General features: G+C 44.8%; 1 protein-coding gene across 1 annotated transcript in view; it reads left to right on the top strand.

Moving 5' to 3' along the window:
- hob (bridge-like lipid transfer protein family member hobbit) overlaps nt 1-15,347 on the top strand; it is a 118,498-nt gene that overhangs the window by 89,570 nt on the left and 13,581 nt on the right. Inside the window, exons 39-45 of the mRNA XM_045768139.2 lie at nt 4,136-4,253; nt 4,359-4,481; nt 4,606-4,712; nt 9,695-9,842; nt 10,207-10,300; nt 12,323-12,415; nt 14,220-14,326. Coding sequence (XP_045624095.1) covers nt 4,136-4,253; nt 4,359-4,481; nt 4,606-4,712; nt 9,695-9,842; nt 10,207-10,300; nt 12,323-12,415; nt 14,220-14,326 — 790 coding nt within the window. The remainder of the gene's footprint in view (nt 1-4,135; nt 4,254-4,358; nt 4,482-4,605; nt 4,713-9,694; nt 9,843-10,206; nt 10,301-12,322; nt 12,416-14,219; nt 14,327-15,347) is intronic.

Below are 15,347 nucleotides of genomic sequence, written 5' to 3'. Positions count from 1 at the left end.
TGGCCCTGGACCTCCAGGTCAATTCTTGGCACGTTCCTCTCCAGTTTTCCGGGACTGGCACAGTTGGTGGTGGGGCTTCAGGCTTGCCGCTTTTGTTGTCTTCCCTATTTTGTAATTGGCACTTGGTGTATTTACGCATCTTTACCGGATCTTGGTGCCCTATCTGAGTCTGCTTGGGATTCGGTGTCTGGCCTACCTCGACGACTGGCTGGTGTGGGCTCCCAGTCAGTCCACTTGTCTGCTCGCCAGGGGTGTGGTTCTTTCCAGATCGTCAGGTTTGGTTTCCTGGTAATCTGGAGGCCGTTCCATCTGTTTCCGTCCCGGGTTCGGACCTGGCTGGGTCTTGTTTTGGGCTCTTGGGCTGCTCCTTGTCTTTCCCTCCAGAAGTGTTGCTGCGGCCATGGTCCCGCCTTCGGCTGTTCATGAGGGGGATCCCGGGTTGTTCGAGCAGTTGTGTGGGAGTCTGAACTTTGACGTGCTGGTCTGCCCGCGGGGTCGGGTTTGGCTTTGGCGTCTGTTTGGTTCCTTCGGAGACTTCCCTTCTGCCTCTCTTGCAATCGTTGGGTTCGTTCCTCTGGTGATCTTGTGTTGGTGAGTCACCAGCTTCCTCTTTGGGGTTTTCGGGGTTCCGTGCCTTGGCACCTTCCCGAGCCTTCGCTCAATGTGTTCACGGACTGGTCATCTCTCGGCTGGGGATTTGTGACCAGTGCTCACCAGGTTGGCCGGGGATGGTGGGGTCTGTCCGTCCGTTGGGCTCACAGCACGGTTCGGGAGTTCGTGGCTGTCTGGTTTGCACTTCGGAGGGTTCGGGTCACACGGTGCTCTACCATTCATCTCCATTCGGACTGTTCTCTAGCAGTTCTTTGCTGGAACCACAGGGTTTCTCTTAGGTGTTTGACCTTTGGGGTGGGTCCCTTAGAGTGGCTCGTTTTCTGGATTCTCGGGGTTTGGCTAACCATGAGGTTCATGTCCGGGGTGTGTCCTGTGTCCTGGCGGACAACTGTTTCGGTTCGTTCCTCTGTTCTTGGTTTGGCCAGTCGTTACCAACTCGTTTCGTTGGCTCTGCTGGACGTATGAACTCCTGGCCATGGACGTCTTTGAGTCGGCGTGGTCTAGGCGTCGCCCATTCTATGTGGCGCCCTTAGCCGCATACGACGCGTTCATGGTGGATGCCTTTTGGCAGGACTGGTCGAGGTGGGGGTACCTGTTCCTCTTCTCCCGGTCCAGCTGTTGCTTCGGGTTTTGCTCAGTTGGAGCCCATTCCCTCGAGAGTAGTTCTTATGGTCCCTTGGTGGCCGGCCCAGCTTTATTTTCAGACGCTGCTTGATAGGTGTCCGAACGCGGGGTCTTTCTGCGGCTCCGCCTCTTTCGGCAGGTCGGACTGGTCTTGTATGTGACTGGTTCGGCCTTCTCCTCGGCTCTTCGCGTCTCGTAATTTGACGCGGGTATCATCATCTCTGTGGTGATCAGGTGGCTTTGTTGATGGTGTCCTACCTGCGAGCTTCGTCTCAGCGACAGTTTGATGTTCCTGGTGTTTCTTGCTCTTCGTAGGTTGTCTTCTCTTTTGTATCGGGTTGTCTTGTCCTTTCTTGGGTTTTCAGGACTACAGTTATTTGATGTTTCTTACTGTCGCCTCGTTTTGTGCGGCGCTGGCAGAGCCGTTATGGCTTGCATTCGGGGTGGACGTCACATTTGCCCCGTTCCGTACACTTTCTCATGTTTTGTTTCACCTCCGGCCTGCTCATGCGTCGCCCAAGCCGTCCTGGTCCTTGATCAGGGTGCCTTCTTATCTTCTTCTCAGTTTGTGGTAGCCCCTTCGGTTCAGGTTTCTGCTCTTTGGTACTGGTGGTAGGTTTGTATGTTTGCAGCCTTTCTCCATCCTTCTGGCGACAGTCGAGACGGTTGCTTTCCGGTGGGATCCTTGGGTTATTGATGCTTGATTGGTTCGGCCAGGGGTGCGTCCTGTGTTGTCCGGCTGCGATTTTTTGCCGTTACCTGCATACCGTGTCTGGGGATGCGCTTTGGGTTGATCCGGTTCCCCTCGTTCCGTGTTTCAGGGCCCGGGTCTCCCAGGTCATCCGCAGAGTTTTTTAAGTCTTCCAGTCTGCGGTCTGCCCTTGCGCCCATGCTGTTCGGACGTTTGCAGCTTTCGCTGCTGTGTTGGTGACGTCTAGGGCGCATTTCGGGCGCAGGGATTTGAGGGTTGCACAGGTTCTTGGCCGCCCATTCTTTATGTGCGTGTCTGCTCCTGTGCGTTCTTGTTGCCTTGGGTTGCAGGTTGCAGCCTGTTGTCTCGGCTTCGTGTTGCGGAGTTTGTGGCAGGCCGCCTCTTGGGTCAGCCCTTTCTTTTCCTTCTTTTTGGGTATAAAGCTCCAGGGAGCTGTAGGGGCTCCCCACAGAAAACTAGCATTGAATGTAATGAAACACCATTTTCTGGGTGAGCCCCGGAGGCTCCCTGGCAACCCTCCCTCCCACCGGTCGGCGGTTTTTTCGCGTTGGTTGAAGCTTAGCTTCCGAACTGATGCTAGGCAGCCGGCGCGGTGAGGTCTGGGGCTCCCCCCTCCCGCTCTCAGGGCGGGGAGGGCTGCGCGGACGATCAGTGCGGCAGTAAAGTGTGATGTAATTACCTAAGTGTAGTTACAGGATGAGAGTTTGCTTGTTTCCTTGAGATTGTATAGAGTTTCTACTTCTCTGTTCAGTTTTTTGTTTAAGTTTTTTACCATGTGGGGTTTGTTTTGTTATGCCTACCTTTCTGGGTGCCTAACCCCGGTCGATAGCAGATCAGGAAAACCCCAACCACAAGGGGATTTTCCAGGACCATTGCTCCCTGAAACCTCTCTGAAGGGGCCAGGTTCTGGCGCTGGTCCCTGGTAGGTCTGAACTCCTTGGCTAATGTCCGGGTCTAATATAACATACATTAGCCCGATAAGCTCCAGGGAGCCGTAGGGGCTCACCCAGAAAATGGCGTTTCATTACATTCAACGCTGGTTTTTTGAATTATCGTACTATAGCAAAGTATTTTCAGTAGTTTGGCTGTAACTTTAATAGCGGTACATAAATAAACCATGGAGGTAATAATATTTAAATTGTGGTGTGTAAATAGTCACACCTGTAATGTTTGTAAGATAGGATCTGGAAATCTGAGAGGTATGTTCCAGGTATAGGAAGGAATATTTTGTGTAATATCCTAAGTGTAGTTATAGGATTTGAGCTTCGCTTGTGGTGGTCCATGTTCCTAGTACTCTTTGTCATATGACTTTTGTAACTGCTAAAGCTTTGGCATCCACCACCACCTCACCTAACTTGTTCCAACTGTCTAACACTGATTGAAAAATGTGAACTTTCTGATTTTTTTGGCAGCTATGTTTCTGTAGCTTTAATCTATGACCTTGTTTTTGAAGTTCCAGGTTTCAAGAATTCTTCTGTATCAATGTTGTCAATTCCTGTTACTATTTTGTGTGTAGTGATCAGATTGCCACTTTTTCTTTTTTAGTCATGCTTTGGTATAACAATATTTAATACCTCTAGCCTCTCCTTGTAGCTCGTGTTTTTCAATTCTAGAAGTCATTTAATTGTAGGCCTTTGCACTTTTTTCCAGTATACTGATGTGCTTCTTAACATATGGGCACCATACAACTACTGCATATTCCAATTTTGGTTTCACAAAGGATGTAATTCACCATCTGTGTATTTAAAAGGGATTCTGATGTTGGAAAATATAGCATCAGTCCAGAAACTGGAATATACAGCAGTTGTATGGTGCCCATAGCTCAAGGAGCTCATCAACAAACTGGAAAAGGTGCAAAGACATGCAACAAAATGGCTTCCAGAACTGAAAGACAAGAGCTATGAGGAGAGGCTAGAGGTGTTCTATATTCTAGTTTTGGCATATTTAAGAAAAAGAGGTGATGTGATCACTACGTACAAAATAATAACAGGAATCAACAACATTGATACAAAAAAATTCATGAACCCTAGAACTTCAAGAACAAGAGGTCATAGATTTAAGTTATTAATAAATAATAAATTTATTAATCATTAATAAAGAATTGGTCTAAGTGGCACTTATACTAAGTATACTTATACTATGTGGCACAAGTACAGTATACTGTAACTGGATCAATATGTTCTTTAGGTATCACCTGTCACAACTACGAAGTTTGGAGAAAGAAGTATACTTGGTTCAGAGACAATTGGATAAGGATCCAAGCAATGAACAAAAGAGAAAAGAGAAACTTGATTTGGAGGAGCAAGTAAGTGTTTAGCAAAGGATTTCCATGTACAATAATTTTGTAACATGTGTGATAATTGAAAAACAATTATGAGTCTTGGTTTAATGATCCTTTTCTAAATACCAGGTATCAGAGTGCAAAGAACAAGTGAATAGTCTTAGTGAAGAGTTGGCCATGAGAATTCACTGCTACAATGAGAACCAACTCTCAGCAAATCATAAATGGATGGCTTTGGGTGGTGATAAACAGGTTCAGTATTTAAAATGCACATTAGGTTTTGTGTTTTATTTTTTTTTTCTCATTTGCTAAATGACTATGACTAGAGTACTATACTGTAGTACAACTTATATAAATAGTGTTGTATCTGTTATAGGTTAAGGTGATACGCATGAATGAGGTATGCTTCAGGAAGGCACAGTGGCGACTGACAGAGGCAGATGGCCAGCTGGGGATTGCTGACTTGGTTTTATCTAATTTCCTGTAAGTTGGAATGCTTAAAACTGTTGCTCACAATAATATGCATGCTATGGGCTTGTAATTATATTTGTATTTATGTGTTACTTTATTCAGATGTTCCCTAAGGCAAGATTTGTTTTGGTATATTATGTTATTGATAGTGTTGGGTGACATTCTGCATGAGTACAACAGGGATTCTTTAAAATGCCCTGTATTTTAAATGCTCTTTGGTCTTGCATCTCAAACATCAATTGACTGGCGTATACGTTTTTGAGCCTTTTGAGCTCTCATATTTACTGTACATTCAAAGCTGTGTTGGGAGTCTACCTCCAGCAATTCACTTTTTAGTACATTCCATTTATAATTTTTTCTAATGTCTGTGTGTGTGAGGGTATAATTTTCTGCAATGATTGCAACTGCATGCAACAGTTCCAATTCCAGTGGAGGTCGGTCTGCAGGCATTTAATGTCAGTTAGCAGACATATGCAAGAGCAACCGCCAAGATTTGCTGTATCTATAGGTGGATACAGGTGTCGTACAACACCAATCTCCAGACGAGCATGCAGGTATCACTTGTCATCAGCCTTGCTCCTTTCTGTAAACGCAATTCTATAGAATTGACTACAAGGGGGTTCTCACACCAGGTATATTATTTAGTGTTAGTAGGCTATGGGGTCTCAATACCTGGAGCTGGTACCCGATAATGAAGCTGAACAAGTGGGGGTGTGGGAAATTTACTTGTGGGAATATTTATTTATTAAATTTATTTAAATTAATTCATGATTCTAGTTAATGGTAATATATTGTTTATTTCTTGGAAAGTAGTGGACTATTTTCTTAATTCCTTGCAAATAAACTCTTTACAAGCTTGGAGTTTTTTTTATATAATAATTAAATCACTAAATTATGCATGCTATGCCATTAGCAGTCCCCTTGGCGTAGTGGTAAGATTCTCGCCTGGTGTTTCACGAGTGCTATGGCCTGGGTTCGTATCCTGGCTTGGGAGGATATACTGGGTGCCAATCCTTAACTGTGGCCTCTGTTCACCCAACAGTGAATGGGGTACCTGGTTGTTAAACGATTTGACGGGTCTTATTCTGGGCAATATTAGTATTAAAGACTAGCCCAAAACGCTATGCATGCTAGTGGCTGTACAAGAATGTAAGAACTCTTGTGCAGTACTGTATATAAATAAATAAAACTAAAATAAATCAGTAGTAAATTAATTCAGGTTATTGGTTACAATTTATAAATAATTTATTTGAAAACTGGAATAAGCATCAACTTTCCTAATTAGATGCAGAAGCTCTCGTCTGAACATGTCTGAGTCGTGTGGGCCTGGTCTCCTTCCTTGTGGACACTCTGGATTATGGCGTTGTTTCTCTGGACGCCGCATGTCTCAGGTTGAGGGGGACACGATACTCACAGTTTAACGTTGTCCAGACTTCTGCCTGCCAAATATTTACATTATAGAGTTGCACACTGACTTTATTATTTTAACTAGCTTTACCCGGCCACGTGTTGCTGTGGCTCAGCAATGCATGTGCGTTACTGAGCCACAGCAACCCTCCCCTGTCCCCCTGTCCTCGCCACCAATCCTCCCCTTCCCCCATCCCCTCGTCCTCCCCACCATCCCCCCCTTCCCCATACTCCCTCATCTTCCCCACCATCCCCCACTTCCCTGTCCCTTTGTCCTCCCCACCATTTTCCACTCCCCATCCCCTCGTCCTCCCCACCATACCCCACTCCCCCATTCCCCCTCGTCCTCCCCACTACCCTGTCCCCTCGTCCTCCCCACCATTCCCCACTCCCTCGTCTGATGTGTTTCCAAATGATCTGATGTTCCCATCAGAAAAATGGGAATATCAAATGATCTGATGTTCCCATCACTGAAAAATAAGAACAGTTATAAAAGCAAAATGAAAACAATGAAAAATTGAAAAAATAAACTATACTCAGAGAATGAACGGTATGGTAAACAACACAGCTCAATTCCTATGCAATGTCACACAAAATAATTAAATACAAATGAAAATATATACCGAAATCTATGAAAATTCAATTTACCAATGCAATCGGAAACAATGAAATGGAATCTAACATATTTAGTTTAGCCTTTGTTGTTTTTATGTGCAACAGATGACACTGTTTAAAAAAAAAAAAAGTTTTTGCTTGTCACAGGTGTAGCATCTATATACAGTGTGTCCTCACTTGAACAAACTATATGGGGCGAAGCCGATTCGTTACAGTGCGGAACTCGTTCCATCCGTCCGGTCCCAATAACCTTCTTAAAAAGAAATTAATACATATACCAGGACACATTTGCATTAGGAAAAATTGCACCCGACTCACGAAGGAAGTCCTTGCTAGTGCTGGCTGCAGGTCCCGTAGGCCTACTGTGTAACCTTACCAAAAACTTTTGAATCATAATTCGTTTCTTCGTTGTGCGCTGCTTCATTACAATATCTTTCATGCCCTTTAGGTGTTGATAATAACTTGCCAGCTCTTCATCATCAGTCACTTCTCTGGCACCATCCCCCACCACTGACACGATATCTCCCACCACTGACAACACCATCTCCCCCACCACTGACAACACCATCTCCCCCACCACTGACAACACCATCTCCCCCACCACTGACAACACCATCTCCCCCACCACTGACAACACCATCTCCCCCACCACTGACAACACCATCTCCCCCACCACTGACAACACCATCTCCCCCACCACTGACAACACCATCTCCCCCACCACTGACAACACCATCTCCCCCACCACTGACAACACCATCTCCCCACCACTGACACCACCATCCCCCACCACTGACACCACCATCCCCCACCACTGACACCACCATCCCCCATCACTGACACCATCCCCAATCACTGACCATACAGCAGCGTATCGAAATGTAGCTCTGAGCACCATCCTTGCCCTCCTATGCTATGCAATCTCCAAATTTAGATGATACATAGATGAATCATTTTCTGCATTCAGTGATGATGCATCTGGTACAAGTAGCATAGATGTACAGTGTTAGCGGCTTCCATGGTGGTGTTTTCCATAGATATTTTCAAGAATACCTGAATCTCTTCTTGACTGACAGACACTCTTTAAGGCTGGCAGAATCTTTTCCAGTGTGGGACCTTACAAAGTGATCTTTTCCCAACTACCTTACAAATTGATCTTCTCCTGTAATCTTTTCAAGACTACCTTACATTTTACAAGCTTGGCTACATACGACCTACAGGTACTAATGCCATGGGTGTACGTGAGTGCGTTATTTGCAAGCACACAAAACTAAGAAACAGGAAGCAAAAATCTATCTGTACCTGGTGCAACGAGAGCAAGGTCGCGCTGTATACCACGGACAACTTCGTTGATTATTACTCACTTCTGAAGTTCTGAAGTATTGAGAGTGTAATACAGTGTGTTATTGTGTAAATAGTGTGTGAAACTGTACATATTGTAATTTTAGTGAATTTTTAACTAGTAATATTGCAACAATAAACCATTGTTGTGGAGACATTACTGACACATGTATCACAGTTCCATGGAACATTATGAACGTTCTACTGTATACATATTGTAAAGGTCACACATGCATCATATACGATAAAAAAAAAAACAAATAAAATCTCATTGGAAATACATAGAACAAATAATTGAAAATATATTTGTGGCAACACCCGGTGCTTGAATGGCCCGTGCGACAGTGTTTGGGCGAGTCATGCACGGGCGACCAGGCCCTAATGACGTCACAGCGCACCTTGTCCACGTCCCCACAACCAAAGTAAGTGGAATTTGGTATTTATTTTTACATAGACATATTCAGGGAAGGGAATTTATCATTTTACGAAGAAAAAATTATTTTTTGGGAACACTTTATTTCATGCGCACAGGGGGAATTGCACAATAAATTCTGCACAGCATAGTGGTTAAGTCTAGCCAGCCTGCGGTCTATCCTTGCGCCCGTGACGTTCGGACGTTTTGCAGCTTTGGCTGCCGTGTTTGGTAACATATATTGGGCTTATATTCGGGTGCAGGGATTTTGGATGTCGCTCAGGGTCCTGGCCACCCGTTATTTGGTGAGCGTATCTGCTCCGAAGCGTTCTTGTGTTGCTTTGGGTCACAGGTTGCAGCCTGTTGTCGGGACTTTGCTTTGAGGAGTCTGTGGTGGCCATCTCCCGAGTCAGTCCCTCTCTTTTCCTTCTCTTTGTTTAGGAAGCTCCAGGGAGCTGTAGGGGCTTCCCTCAGAAAACCAGCGTTGAATGTAATAAATGCCATTTTCTGGGTGAGCCCTGGAGGCTCCCTGGCAACCCTCTCTCCCACTGGTCGGCACTTTTTTTGCGTTGGTTGAATCTTGGCTTCCGAATTGGAGTGCTCTGCAGCCAGTGCGGTGAGGTCCGGGGCCTCCACCTCCCCCTATCAGTGAGGGAAGGGTTGTGCGATGAGCGGCGCGGCAGTAGTGTGTTACGTTTGCTTGTTTTCTTGGAATGGAAGGGAGTTCTACCTCTCTGTTAGGTTTTTGTTGTTAGTTTCTTTCCATGTGGGGGTTTGTTTTGTTATGCCTACCTTTCTGGGTGCCTAATCCCGGTTGATGGCAGATAAGAAAAACCCATAACCACAAGGGGGTTTCTCCTGGAACCTCTCTGAAGGGGCCAGGTTCTGGCTCATGGTCCCTGGTAGGTCTGAACTCCATAGCTAATGTCCTGGTCTGATATAAAATACATTAGCCCGATAAGCTCAAGGGAGCCTCCGGGGCTCGCCCAGAAAATGGTGTTTCATTACATTCAACGCTTGTTTTTTTTAGTTTCTTGTGATCAGAGACTGCATTTTAACAATACTGTATTAGAAAAGAAAATAATTTTTGGGAGAGAATTTATTTCCTGCACACCAGGGGGTTGCCATATTTGGAGGCAGAGCAGTTCAATTGTTAATGTGGGGCTGTTGGAGGGCAGTGTTATTTGTATATCTTAGTAATTTCTCACTACCACAACAGATATACTAAGAAGACCAATGCAGATGACAGTGGGGAGCATCTACTGGAGCTAGGCTTTGTAACTATGCGAAATCTTTTGCCAAACCAGCCTTATCAAGAGGTACTAATGCCAGCTGAGCTGCAGCTGAATATGCCAGTTGATCGACAGGTTGGTTTAGCATTATCATATTATCTCCTAATAGTATATCATGAAATTCTTCAAATATTAAAATGATGAATAATGACAGATAACTCATCCTTTGGGATAATAACAATCACCTGTGGGACCAATTTTTTTTTATCATATGAATTTGACCAAGTTATGACTATTATCAAACAAGTTGCTGTTGATGGAAAACATTTGAGTTAATACTCGTATTTCAATGTTTGTAATATTTTTCCTGCTTGCAGTGGTTTATTTGGGCGTTTGTATATAAATGTCATATATAAAATATCTATCAGTTAAATCATCTTAAAAGAATTTATTAATGACAGATATTAATTAATGTATTCACTTTATCGATTTTATGCAGAGAACACTAAGAATATTTTGTCGTGAAAAGCCCCCGTGTGGAGGGATCTCAATTATAGAACATTTTGAAATCAATGTAGTTCCCCTGAACATTGGTAAGTAATTTCCATATTAAAAAAATAGTTTCCTCATCTAGTATGCTTTATTTTTGCAATTTTAGTGCCTGAATAGATAAATCATCACTGTGCAGTATATACTTTCATCTTATTTCTCAGTTCCTTATATTGCCTGTTTTATCATAAACCTTTGTGCTACCTCACTTTTGATTTAGTTCTTCAGCTTTCTCATGCACTTTCTGCAGGGAGCCCCCAGAGGCTAACAGAAGCTATCCGAACTGATGGGTGCTATATTAGTTTGGGGTCATCAGTCACTGGAGTCCTTATGCCTACCATGGACCACGAGCCAAAACCTGGTTCCCTCAGAGAGGTGCAGGGAGTAATAGCCTATGAACACTTTACATTTAAAGTATATCATAATTGCCACTGACTGGGGACAGACCCAGAAAGGTAGGGAAATAAAAACAGACCATTGTCTGGTTAACCTGTGCAGTCTATATCCAAGAAGATCAAACCAACTCCCCTAGAAAGAAACCAAACAAGCAACCCTTCATGCGGCTAGCACATTCACTTGTTGGCATACACCCCTATATTAGCCTGTATAACCCACCACTGTTAGTCACCTCTGCCCTCAAGTTCCTGTTTTGGATTTTGCTCTGTGTGGCTGTACCAGCTGTGTGTGTGGTGTGGTGGCCAGGTGTCTTATTGTACACGGAGCTGCATGCGCCTAGGGTGAACTTCCCTAGGTCCCACGATTCGTGGGTGTTTCGGGTCGTGTCTTCCAGTCTGTGGTGGCATTGGGTGGCTCCTCCTCCTCAGGGAATCAGGTCTGGCGGGGCAGGCTCCTTCCCCTTTACTCCATCAGGTCATCTTGGAGTGGGTGCACTTGGGCGTGATCAAAACGACTTTGTCCCTCAAGTGGGTTTCTCACTTGTTTCCAGTGCTGAAACAGGACTGTGCGGATCTTCAGTTCATTCTGGACTTGACCCGTCTGAACTGCTGGATTTCTTGCCCCTCCTTTCGGATGACCACTCTGTCCCAGGTCTGGCTTCTCTTGGAACAGGGTTTTTGGATGGTGTTTCTGGACCTCCGGGATGCGTATTGGCACGTACCTATTCATCCGGGATTCAGCAACTGGGTAAGTTTTGTGGCGGGGCAGCAAGTTTACCACTTTCGTTGCCTTCCATTCGGGCTGAATCTGGCACCTCACGTTTTCATGCATCTTACCCAGGTCGTGGTGGCCCGTCTGCATCTGCTAGGTGTTTGGGTATTGGCCTCCCTCGACGACTAGTTGGTGTGGGCTCACAGCCAGTCTGCTTCTCTGCTCACCAGGGGTTTGGTTCTTTCCCAGCTCGCTGAGTTCGGGTTCCTGGCGAACTGGAGGAAGTCCCATTTGGTTCCGCCCCAGGTTTGGGATTCTCAAACGGTGTCCGTGCCTCTCCTTCCTGCAGCGTAGCTCTGGCTACAATCCTGCCTTCGGGTATTCCTGAGGGGGTCCTGCGTGATTCGGCAGTTGCTCAAGCAGCTGTGCGTGAGTATGAACTTTGCTATGCTGGTTTACCCGCTGGGTCGAGTTTGGTTTCGGCGTCTGTTCTGGTTTCTTCGTGGCCGCTGGTTCCTTCCATCGCTCTCACGATCGCTGGGTTTGTCCTCCAGGGGCCCTTGCATTGGTTGCTTCGTCTCCAGCTTCCTCTTTGGGTTTTTTGGGGTTCAGTGCCTTGGCGTCTGAACCCTGGACATGTCTGGCTTTCTAGATGGGTTCCGTGAACACATCCAGAACCCTCACTCACTGTGTTCACGGAGGCCTCGTCTCTCGGCTGGGGCTTTGTGACCAGTACTCACCAAGCCGAACAGGGTGGGCTCCGTCGGGCTCATAGCACAGTGCGACTTTTGCTGCAACTGATTCGGTTGACTAATGCCCCAGACTAATATATTGCATATTAGTCCAATAGCTCCAGGGAGCCTCCGGGGCTCACCCAGAAAATGGCATTTCATTTCATTCCTCTTTTTTTTAACTATGTTAATTTGACAAATATTTTTAGACAGTATCATACATTTCAGCCCTAACGTACCAGTTCTTCAAGACAATGATGAAGTTCTGTTTCCCCGATAATGCTACAGAAGAAGAATTTTCTGGTGGGGACATTACAACAAGTAGGTTCTCACAATTGATTGTCTTTGTATTTCCTGGAAGTTTCTCTTTTAACTATTTAACTTACTATTGTATCTTAAATAACAATTAAAAGGCACTAGTTGTTTCTAAATACATATTCACTTTACCCGATTGATCTTTTATTGAGTTGGGGATTTCAGCTCAAAGAAAAAATACAAGTAATCTAGTAATAAAAGAATATGAATATTAACCCTTTAACTGCACCGCCTCCAAATATGACACCCCCCCCCCCCCCCAGTGTGCAGGAAATAAATTCTCTTGAAAAAATTCTTTTGTTTTTCTGGGGGGAGCCCCTACGGCTCCCCGGAGCTATCCATGGCTGATTTGGATACCCTAACTATTTTGCATCAGTCGATGTGGGTGGAGTTCTAGGCCTACTGGGGACCACGAGCCAGAACCTGGCCCCCTCAGAGAGGCACGGGGAGCAATGGCCCATAGAAATGCACATGTGATTTGGAGCATTCTATATCTGCCATCGACCGGGACAGGCACCCAGAAAGGTAAGCGCCACAAAACAAACCCCTATTCTGGTTAACAACAAAATCGACAAACGAGTGGACAGAACTCCCCCAGGAAAACGAACTAACAAGCATGACGTCACACGAGCCGCACTGCATGTCTGCGCAGCTCCCCCCTCCCCGGGAGGGGGAAGGGGGAGCCCCAGACCCCCGCGCCGGCGATCCCCGCCCACACAATAATTGACCACAAGTTTATTTTGAAAAGGAACCTAAAAAGTTGTTTGAAGGTTCCTAGATGGACGAAATAATGCTGTGGTGCTGTGGCTAGCGCTGTGAACATCGTGAACAGCATTGAATCACTGATATTTGAACATTGTACCCAGTCATTATCACACTCAGCCTCTTCTATCATACGATCATGGCTAAATAATACAGATAACAGTATATATATATTTTGACATTATTAGGCGATGCTGTGGTCACAAGCTGAACAGCAGTGCTGTGCGCTCATGCTGTGAGCGCCAGCCTTGGTTGCTCGCTCACTACTGAGGCTCTCACACCCGGGAATGTGGACCACAATTTTTTTTAAAGATGGTGTCTGTTTACAAGAGCCCTGAGGAACCTGATGTGAACCCCATGTAGCCGCGGGAGTTTTGAATGGAACGTGAAATATACAAATGCCCGGAGGCGCATAGCGCAACCCAGACGTGGGCCTGCAGGCTCGTTGTGCAGTTAAAGGGTTAAATAATTAAGCTAAAAATATCATTCATCTATTCATTATGTAACTCACAATACCATATAAAGGATCACAGATACACAAGCTATAGCTTGGTGCTGACTGGCTGTAACAGAAAAAAGGAAGAAAGATAGAATACAGCAAGATAGTGGACCCAATCATACTGGTGAGGAAAGAGATAAGAAAAATACAAGTGTGTTATAGAAATAAGTTGTATAAAAGCTCGCTAAATAAATGAAGATGACATTGCAAATAAAGGAGTAGAACTGCAAGAATGGATGGCAGAAGTGCATCTTCATATCATCGCAGCTATGGAAACAAAACTGAAAAGTGTTAAAGGTGATTCGATATTCCCATGAGGATACTACATTTGGATGGAACTGGTTTTTGTCAGGCTTGCCCAAGTCTTAAAGGTATGGCATGATCAGAAGGCTTAGCTTAAGTTTAGGGGAGCTATTGAGGAACTGTTTAGAAGTGGGAATGTCATTACATTCAATACTGGATATTTGGGGGGGGCTACTATACAATACAATACAGTATTTACCTTTTGATGACTGTCTTTCTTGTCACCTTCTTTTTGTATTCCATTAGATCAAAATACTCGAGGCAGCAAGAAGCAGGCATCTCTTAGGAAATCCCACAAGGAATCTAGCTTCTATGTGTCTCTGCAAGATAAGGATGATGTTGAAATTATGAAGGTAATTGTTATATAATGTAATTCATTCCAGTTAAATGTAAAATATATGCAGCAGTTCTTTCATGTTTGCATAAGTCTACTGTTCATTTAGAAAAGGCCTTGGAAAATAAAAATGCAGAGAACATGGCCTCCATGTATTCAAATGTGTAATGCAGTGCTGCATTTGTTAGATGTTCTCTCATCTATATAGAATTTTCTTCAGTAGAAGGCTAGTAACATTATCAATCTATAGTACAGTGATGGAACCAAAGAAATAACTAATTAGGTTTATAAATATAGTATCATGTGCTGAAATAGTTGTGGAATAAAAACTTACAGGATACATGTTAAAATAGGCATTAGATGAGTCACAATAACGTGGGTGAAGATATGATGACCAGACCACACACCAGAAGATGAGGAGACGACAACGTTTCGATCTGTCCTGGACCATTATCAAGTTGATTATGTATCAGACAATTGACTTGATGATGGTCTAGGACGGATCAACATATTGTCGTTTCGATGGAACAAGGGACCATGAACCAGAACCCTGGGGCCCCTCAAAGATGCACAGGGAGCGATGCCCTGTGAACACTTTACATTTGAAGTTTATCATCTTTGCCACCATCCAAGGGAAGGCACCTAGAAAGATAGGCTAATAAAAATAGACTACTGCATGGTTTAAACAAGACTGCAGCCCAAAAAATGCCAAAAGAACACCCACTACAATGAAACCAAACAACGGAAATTTGGGGAAACTAGTTAGTTTGACCCCACCAACCCCTGTGCCTGGGGGGAGGAAGGAGCTGGCTTGGGTCTGTCGGGCCACCCACAGTTCAGTTCTATACTAATGTCCGTGCGTGATAGTCAATGTCTCTCTGGCTCTGGTTTCCCATTTTCTTTGGTGTTTTTGCCTTTAAGGCTGTGTTTTCTTGGGGGGAGCCCATACAGTTCCCCGGAACTATCCAGCCTGATATGGATACCCCTAATTATTTTGTATCAGTCGATGTGGGTGGAGTTCTAGGCCTACCGGGGACCAC

This window comes from Procambarus clarkii, chromosome 91, assembly GCF_040958095.1.
Source record: "Procambarus clarkii isolate CNS0578487 chromosome 91, FALCON_Pclarkii_2.0, whole genome shotgun sequence".
NCBI classification, from domain to species: domain Eukaryota; kingdom Metazoa; phylum Arthropoda; class Malacostraca; order Decapoda; family Cambaridae; genus Procambarus; species Procambarus clarkii.
This window is presented reverse-complemented; position numbering and strand designations above follow the sequence as displayed.